Source organism: Sinocyclocheilus anshuiensis, unplaced genomic scaffold, assembly GCF_001515605.1.
Source record: "Sinocyclocheilus anshuiensis isolate Anshui unplaced genomic scaffold, SAMN03320099.WGS_v1.1 scaffold1231, whole genome shotgun sequence".
NCBI classification, from domain to species: Eukaryota; Metazoa; Chordata; class Actinopteri; order Cypriniformes; family Cyprinidae; genus Sinocyclocheilus; species Sinocyclocheilus anshuiensis.
The window spans coordinates 2313095-2322502 of record NW_015536698.1 but is presented as its reverse complement, the minus strand read 5'-3'; the positions used below and the strand labels follow the sequence as shown (position 1 = coordinate 2322502).

Sequence of the window (9408 nt, the reverse complement as noted above, 5' to 3'; positions counted from 1 at the left end):
CCTGACAGACCACAGTTATTAAGAATAATATTAATATGTCATTGTATGAAAAATATCCATGTGACAGTTCTTTAAAAAAAAAAAAAACTATTTTCTTTCAGTATATTTGGAATGACATGAGGGTGAGTAATTGGCAAAAGCTTCATTTTGGAGTGAGCTATTCCTTTCAATTGTGACATGATCTGGTTTCTTTGGTACGTTCCTCAGCTGTAGACAAAACCAGTTATTGAAAAGAAAGCTGACAAAACAAATAGGACATGTCTGGACCCTATTAATAAATATACACATATACTGGCTTTAAAATAAAATAAAATACAAATTTAATTAAAAGGGAAAAAAACTAAATCCCCATTTTATCTAAAATATCTAAATAACTAAATTAAAACTTTCAGTAAAATATTTCATCCAAGGCAATTTTTGTGCATAATTAAGCATCTCTCTCTCCCGGTCATTAGATTTATTAATTTAAATTATTATATTACAATACTGCAGAAGATGGTAGATTAATTTACATATTATCAAAACACTTTCTTTGAATTTTTGATGGCAATGGTCAAGGTCCTAAGAGTGAGGCTCATTTTGGGGACGTTGCCAGCTGCCATGAAATAGACAATGTCTGGATTATGTAACAGAGAGAGAGAGAACCCATTGAATTGGAGTGTTAATATTACAAGCAGTCAGTATTGCATGCACGCTAATACAAACCTTCCAGCTAAAGCCCAGAAAGAAAACGATATACAGCAATAATGCAACAAATCCATATGGCACAGAATATCACATCAATAAACTAATTTAGAGAGCCACCATGAACATGGAGTGGAATGAGAAGATGAAAAGACAAAAAGTGGACCAGATTATGGTTGGGACATGAAGTATGGTATGATTGTTGTCTAGAATTAGATGCAGGACCAGCAAATGCTGAAAAACCCAGTGAAAGTGAATAAGAGGCAGTCAGAGTGTAGAGACTGCTAGATTTGAGTGTAGTCAAAGAACTCAAGCTCATTAAAAGGAGGTTTATGTTTGGAGTCAAATACCCAATATCCAGTGGTAGACATCATTTCGGGTCTTGGGAGAGCAAGAAAGGGATGTTGTACAGCCCTGCCCTTACAGTTCAAACTGTCAAATGAGATTCACATCAATGCCCATTCAGCCAGAGTCCCTGCTGCTGCTGCTGCTTTTTCAAGCAGTGAAGTTAACAAAAAAGGACCATAGTTTTTTTAAAAAGCTTAGGGTTTTACCAATGTATTATAAAGGAAAATGCCATAAACAAATGCCTCCTATACAACGCTTAAATTAGTATCATCAGAATGTTCACTAATATAATTTATCTCCAGCAGAATCAATGCAAATATATTATGAATATTCAATATACCACTTAGCAGTTATTTAAATGTATACTGAGGTCTTAATTTCAAATATCAAAAATGAAATTTCCTTTCTGCATGATGGGGTCAAGTACAAACAATGAATGATAGGTAGTATGCCTGATCGTGACAATGTAGACAAGGTGAAGACCAGTGACAACACTGAAAACAACACATTTACAGAGACAAACACCTTAATGACAGTGAGAAGAACTAAGACAAGGCTGGCAGTGAGGGGTTTATGGCTCAGTGAACTGGGATGGAAATTTAATAAGACATTGGGGTGGAAATGGCTGAAAATGCTTCACCCATGTCTCCATGTCTCCCTCTGAGCTCATAAAGTACATTCTGTCAAGCAATAAAAGGATTATAACGAGTCCTTCAGCAATTTTCAGGCACTATAGAGAGCAACACTTTTTTCACATTTTTTTCAATGGGCTTGGTCCTGTATTTAACTCTTTTTTCCTTTTTTTTTTAAGGAAAACAGTTGCATTAAATAATAATATTTCACAATATTACTGTTTTTACTATATTTTTGATAAAGTAAATGGTGAGCATAAAAGACTTATTCAAAAACATTAAAAACATACCGTATAATGAATTATGTATTTGGAAAAAAAAGGTACAATAGAAAACTAATGACTTATAGTCATTGAATATAAGCATAAAAACAGCATATTCAAATGTATACAAATATATAAGTCTTTGGTTGGCTCTCTTGTGGATTTATGGATTATGGGTAGTACACTCTCAGAAAAAAACGTGCAAAAGCTGTCACTGGGGCAGTACCTTTTCAAAAGGTACACTTTTGTACCTTTTAGGTACTAATATGTACACTTTAGGTACTAATATGTACTGTTAAGGTACCAATATGGACTCTTTAGGTACAAAGGTGTGCCTTTTGAAAAGGTACTGCCCCGGTGACAACTTTTGTACCTTTTTTATCTGAGAGTGTAGGGTAGTTTTTAACCATCAATTTGGCTTTTGAACATATTTAAAGAGGTTTTCACAAGTTGAAATCATGTTACTCGTGGCATGTCTGTGTTGACAGGTTTATACATTATCACTTAAAATAAAATTTAATTTCTATGGAGAAATTAAGCCTGATTTTTTTACTTGCACCTGATGTGCTGTTTTCTAAAGTCATGTCCTATTTTATAGCTCTGGCATATTTTGTCCTGTGCTTGCTTACAATACAATAATCTCTAATATTTCCTGAGATTTAGAAGTTATGTAAGTCATGAGTGCTGAGGGAGACAAACTGATTGATTTGATGCTGGTGTCCACAGTGGCTGTAATTTCAGTGACGGCTATGCTTCGGAATTATGTGTAATCCAAGTACTAATCATCAGGGGCCGAGAGGATGACATTGGTTATTTTTTAAGCAAAGCATATTAACAGACGACAGCAGCTGCAGTTATGATGTGCAGACTGTTTCTCATGTGTGAGTGTGTGTGCTCACCACAATAACAGAGACTCCAGGGGAAATGTTGCTCTGTTTCTGCACAGAGTTAAAGTGCTTTTTGAGTTTACCTGCTACCTCCATCTTCATATTGTTTTCCATCGCAGAATCCTCCTGTTGGTTATTGAAGTGGATTTAGGATAGGCCAATCTAATGGCGAGCAATATAACTGTGTTCACCAGAACATTCAGACTAAATTGTAGGTTTCAGTTTGAAAAATAATTTGAAGCATAAATCAAAACCACTTCTAATACAGCTCAAATTACTCAAATAATGTTTTATGAGTAAGTATGCAAGTGAATCCCTTGTGGCCAATCATGCCACATTTTGGTATATTATATCTTATAAATAGAAATCTGATACTGTAATGTAGCACATGCATTACCTAATTTGACAAAAAACATACACATACACACAGCACTAAACCTTTTCACACACATTTACCGTGACCCAGGGGTGAGACAGAACATCCTCCGCTGTGTATCTGGCCTCCACATTCACCTGCAGCATGTGCCCAATCAACTCCTGTGCGAACACACCATGATCATATTTTCAATAAACAGATGTCAAGAAAATTTAATATATTTTATCATAAAAACAGAAAAGGTACACAAAAAGACAGAAAACAAATAGTTCCCCTTCAGGAACTCGCGCTGCATCAGAAACGCTCTGGGAACGTCTCTGCGTGACGTGACCATGCTCTGAAGCATGTGTGAAATCAGTCCAGTGGAATGGCAAGACGTCATAGATGGGATGACATAGTGACCAAGAAGCTTAAAAGCACCTGTGGAGGGGTTAGAGACGGGATTGTCCTTTTCTTCGCCCTCACCCACCAGATCTAGCGCTCTCTCTCATGGATCAGAACCCCGCAAAAACAGCTGGAACCAGAGCGGTGCTCCCGGTCGAAGTCTTTGAGGCAGAAGACTGATCTGAGGACCATCATTCTTGCCAAGAAGGCTTCGGCCAAGAAGTACTGACGCCTGTGGCGCTGGACTTCTGAGGGCAGGCCCCTCTGGGGAAGAGCGGTGTACACCTCATTATACAGTGCTCGTCTCTCCTTAGTGCCCTCAGGAGATCGGTCTCTCAACCTTATCACCCCTGGTGCTTCAGGGCACAGCAGTGTCACAGTGAGCACAGCTCTCATTGTCCTGCCCGGAAACGTAGTGGCTCTGGGAGGCTCGCATCCTCCAAGGAGGTTATTAGAGCAGTCAGCTTGGACGTTCCCTGCTGGTCATCCGCTTCAGGGCACAGAGTTGACTGCTTAAAGTACAACAGAGGTCAGTCTCAAGAGACTGATTGCCTTAGTAGACCATCTGGCAGCGTGGAAACTTCTGCCAAATGTGTCTCAATGGGTCCTGCTTACTGTAGAAAAAGGCTACAGAATCCCGTTTGGTTCTTGTCTGCCTCGATTCAATGGGGTCAATCCCACTCTGGTGGGCCCCGAGCAGGCTCTGGTAATGGAACAGGAAGTAGACACTCTCTTGAGGAAGGAGGCCATAGAACGTGTTCCTCCTCTCTCGTGAGAGTCCTGGTTCTACAGCTGTTACTTCATTGCTCCAAAGAAGGATGAGGGCTTCGTCAGTTGAACTGCTCAGTCATGAGGCTCAGGTTCAAAATACTGACGCTCAAACAGATCGTGTCTCAAATCAGGTCAGAGGACTGGTTTGTCACAATAGATCTAAAGGATCTTGACATCCTTCATCTATAATATCAAGTTCTTCCTTTCAGCCTGGCACTCTCACCCTGCACTTTTACCAAGTGTGTGGATACTGCTCTGGCTCCTGTGCGACTCCAGGGCATTCGCGTGCTCAATTATATTGACGATTGGTTGATATTAGCTCAATCGGAGCATATGGCTGTTTGGCATCGAGATGCCGTCCTCGCCCATATGAAAGAGATGGGGTTAAGGTTGAACGCCAAGAAAAGTGTGCTTTCTCCAGTACAGAGAACCACTTATCTGGGCGATGTGTGGGATTTGACCACGATGCAGGCACATCTGTCTCCTGCTCAAATAGAGTCGATCCTTACAGCCGCAAAGAGGGTGAAGCTAGGCCAGTCACTCAGTCAAACAGTTTCAGAGACTATTGGGTCTGATGGCGGCTGCATCCAACGTGACACCTCTTGGCCTGCTGTACATGAGACTCCTGCAGTGGTGGCTCAGAACCAAGGGGTTTTCCCCGAGGGGCAACCTGCTTCGCATGATCAAGGTCACACGATGATGCTTATGTGCCTTAGTCATGTGGAGGAAGCCTTGGCCTCTGTCTCAAGGCCCGGTGCTGAGGGCTCCTTGTCATCGCGTGACACTAACAACGGATGCCTCCCTCCTCTTTGAGGCAGGGACCAAGGCCCGGGTAATGGAGGCTCCACCCTGAGGTGGTGGAGCAGATCTGGAGGGTGTCCGGCCAGGCCCAAGTGGACTTGTTTGCGTCACGAGAGACCTCACATTGTCCACTCTGGTTATCCCTCACATACCCAGCTCCTCTGGGACTGGATACTATGGTACAGACGTGGCTGAGACTGCATCTGTACGCATTTTATCTAATTGCTCTGCTCCTGGGAGTTCTGGAGAGTGTGCACCGTTCGTCCGCTGCTAGTAGCCCCGTTCTGGCCGGGTCGAGTATGGTCCTCAGACCTGGTGGCCCTTCTTGATGGCTCTCCATGGGAAATTCCCGTCAGGAGGGACCTCCTCTCTCAGGCGGGGGGCTCAATTCTTATGTTATGGAAACTGTGGGTGTGGCCCCTGAGTGGGCATAGCTCATAGCTTCCGGTATCTCAACTGAGGTTGTTGAGACCATACTCCAGTCCAGAGCTCCCTCCACAAGGAAACTGTACTCTTTGAAGTGGAACCTTTTCTTGGTGCGACATCCGTCAGCTGGACCCAGTCAACTGCCTGGTTGGTTCAGTGCTGGATTTACTGCAGGAACGGTTTTCCGCAGGGTTAGCCCCCTCCACCCTGAAGATGTACGTGGCAGACACAGCTGCTTACCACACCCCCCTGGGTGGTCAGTCATTGGGGAGAAACCCGTTGGTTACACATTTCCTCCATGGCACGTTGAGGCTGAGGCCTGCTTCATGCTCTAGAGTCCGGTCCTGGGATTTGGCCGTGGTCCTAGAAGCTCTCTGTAATCCTCCCTTTGAACCCCTTGAGAAGGTTCGGGAGAGGTTCCTTACAGTTAAGACTGTTTCCTACTGATCATCTCTTTCCTTAAGAGAGTTGGTGACTTTCAGGCCCTTTCTGTGGCCCCTTCTTTTCTGGAGTTTGCGCCTGTTATGGCTAAGGCATTCTTATACCCTAGGCTAGGGTATGTGCCTAAGGTGCCCACCGTGGTTCTACGGCCCGTTATGCTGCAGGCTTTCTATCCTCCTACCCTTAGGGACCCAGACCAGGAAAAGCTTAACCTTGTTTGTCCAGTCAGAGCACTGGATGCTTATGTCCACAGAGCTTCCCTGTGTAGGCAGTCTGATTATTTGTTTACTTTGGTCCGCCCAAGAGAGGTCTCCCGGCAACCAAGCAGACCTTAAGTCAGTGGATTGTGGATGCAATATATTTGGCTTATGAGTCCACTAACCTCCCTTCACCCCTGGGGGTCAGAGCGCCACACTCTACTAGAAGTGTGGTAGCCTCCAGGGCCTTTCTCTCTGGGGTGTCAGTGCATGACATCTGTAACGCTGCAGGCTTGTCCACCCCACTTACGTTTGTCAGGTTTTACAACCTTGACATGGGAGCCACTCCTGGCTCCTCTGTTCTCTCATCCTAGTTGTATAGTGTTCCACACTAGGCAGGAATTTGTAACAATGGCGGAGTGAGTTTTCTCATTCCCAAAGCGTTTCTAATGCAGCGCAAGTTCCTGAAGGGGAACGTCTCTAGGTTACGTATGTAACCATGGCTCCCCTAAGGGAACGAGACACTGCTGCATGTGCTTTTAAGCTTCCTGGGCACCACTTCATCCTGCTTATGACATCTCGCCATTCGATTGGACTGATTTCACACGTGCTTCAGAGTGTGGTCATGCAGAGGCATTTCTGATGCAGCGTCTCGTTACATAACCTAGCGACGTTATTTTAAATCTTTGTGCTTTAAGTTAAGGAATTATGGAAAGTGAGGACATACTTCAGTGAATCCAAACTTCAGAAAAGGACTTTTAGTTTGTAATTTAGTTTGTAAAACATTAGTCTTAGTGACACATTTAGTCTCAGCCCTAATGATCTAACGTTTCTGGATTATGTTCAGGCCCAAACAGAATCTGACTTTTTTTTTTAAATAATATATATAAATACATTTAAAATATAATATTCTATATTCTATATATAAATATATATATATATATATATATGTTAAATATAATATTATATATAATATAATATAAGATACTGGCCTGATGTCCTAATAAAAAGACCATTAACATGATTTAAAAATGTTTAAGTACGCAAAATAAATAAATAAATCTGATATTAGGACTGCTTGTCCACATTTGCACACACACAGCAAAAATTCTGTCATTCAGTGCAGAATAATATGTTAGAAACCCAGCAAGCAAAACAGTTCTAAAGCTGGATGGGGTGAATGTGAGAGGGAGAGGATGTGAATGAGATTATATAATAATGTGAGTAGGATGAAACAGAGTAGGGTGCAGTCAGGACAGAGAATATAGCATAAAGAATGAAGGATGTTAAGGTAAATGGGTGAGAGTGAGACAGTGTGTTTAAAGCATGCTAAAGGAATAGTTTAGCCAAAAATGAAAATGAGTTGCAAATTTACTCACTCTCATGTCATTAAAGATGTAGATGATTTTGTTTCTTCATCAGAACAGATTTAGAGAAATTTAGCATTACATCACTCACTAATGTTACTATATGGTACTAATCCTACTCAACTCTGATGAAGAATGAAACACATCTACATCTTGAATGGCCCGTGGGTGAGTACATTTCTAACAATTTCGACTTTTTAGGCAAACTATTCCTGTAAGTGTTGTCAGTGTGTGTTTGTCTCCACTCACTTTAGCAGAATCTGTGATATTGTCCCAGAAGGGTGATGGGAACTCTAAACGCCCCACTAGAATCTGATCAAAAAGGTCCTCCTGGAGGTTATTCTCACTACAAAAACAAATGCCAAGCACACAGACAATAAAAACATATATTTAATGTTTAACAACTGCTGATAACAATACATACAAAACATGAGCAATATGAACAATATGAGACTAAATATTAGATTTTAAACACTGTAGATTATTAACATGAAGGACTGAGCAGGTACTATCTTGTAGTACCTGCGGAAAGGTGGAAAGCCACATAGGAGGATGTAGGTAATTACTCCAGCTGCCCAGATGTCCACTTTTAGCCCATATCTGCGGCGATGCCCAGACAGAAAGACACAGTCAATAACATACAGCCCCCAGTATTTTAAAGGCTATATCACAGCTATTCATGCCATCACTTTAGAAAAAGAATAATAAATAAATAAATATAATAAACGGTTAAAAAAACAACAATGCTGATATGAAAACAAAACAATCAGTGATTCTTACCCTGACTCTGTTATGATTTCTGGGGCAACATAAGTAGGTGTTCCACAAACAGTGTAAAGCGGCCCTTCAACCACTGTGGCTAAGCCAAAATCACCCAACTTTAATGACTTTATACCATTAGGGTACTCACACACCTACGACACACATAGTGAAAGAGGCAAAAGGATTATTTCTATCCACCCGGATTTACATTTTTTCCTTTTGACATACCTTAAGTAATTTTCCACAAACAAAGTGCAAAGTTGTTTTCTTCACAGGTTTTGTATTTCTGTACTGCTGTGTATGTGTTAAAGATGTGTGAACTAAAGTATTTTCAGATTTATTGTCTCTGTGCAGAATGTGTAGGTGTATATACCTGTATATTGTATATTTAATGTCTCTTTTGAGGATATGTTTGACTGCGTATATGAGCGTACCAGCAGATTCTCAGGTTTGATGTCTCGATGGACGATACACATTCTGTGCAGATATTTGAGAGCCGCCGCCAGGTTGAATACCATTAAACTAGCATCTCTTTCAGTGTATTTTGTCGAGGAGGTGATTGCATCAAACAGATCTCCACCCTGAAACACACAGATGGCAATACAAATAACTAAAAATCTCAATCCCTGTATTTTGTATAAAACACACTTTCACCCAGAGGTAACATGTTTTGGCCTTTATATGGGCTAAGTGTTTGATCAATATCGAAAGCGGCCATTTAGTGCAATGTTGCTGACAACAATACACAGAATTTGTAATGCATTTAACTTTCCTATAATGCAGGGTGTATCTGATTTTATATTTGGGGATTTTATTTAATTGTGAAAATTATATTATATTATATTATATTATATTATATTATATTATATTATATTATATTATATTATATTATATTATTAGTTTAGTTTAATTTAGTTTTTGTACATAAACTACTGGTCAAAAGTTAAAAAGACATGTATATTGTTGCAAAAGATTTATATCTCAAATAAATGCTTTTCATCAAAGAATTATAAAATAAATAAATAAATAAAAAATCACAGTTGTATCATGGATTCCACAAAAATGGCTG

The 9408-nt window shown here is 40.6% G+C and overlaps 1 protein-coding gene across 7 annotated transcripts in view; it reads right to left on the bottom strand.

The window, feature by feature from the left end:
• Positions 1-9408, bottom strand: part of LOC107654992 (serine/threonine-protein kinase DCLK2-like) — a 54623-nt gene that overhangs the window by 3219 nt on the left and 41996 nt on the right. For 3 of the 7 annotated variants that reach the window (XM_016442378.1, XM_016442392.1, XM_016442416.1), the window contains exons 11-16: positions 8774-8920; positions 8358-8491; positions 8100-8177; positions 7827-7923; positions 3265-3351; positions 2827-2940 (exon numbers count right to left, since the gene is read on the bottom strand). In XM_016442378.1, the coding sequence (XP_016297864.1) occupies positions 2827-2940; positions 3265-3351; positions 7827-7923; positions 8100-8177; positions 8358-8491; positions 8774-8920 (657 nt within the window). The remainder of the gene's footprint in view (positions 1-2826; positions 2941-3264; positions 3352-7826; positions 7924-8099; positions 8178-8357; positions 8492-8773; positions 8921-9408) is intronic. The other 4 variants (XM_016442385.1, XM_016442421.1, XM_016442402.1 and 1 more) reach the window with 3 other exon arrangements.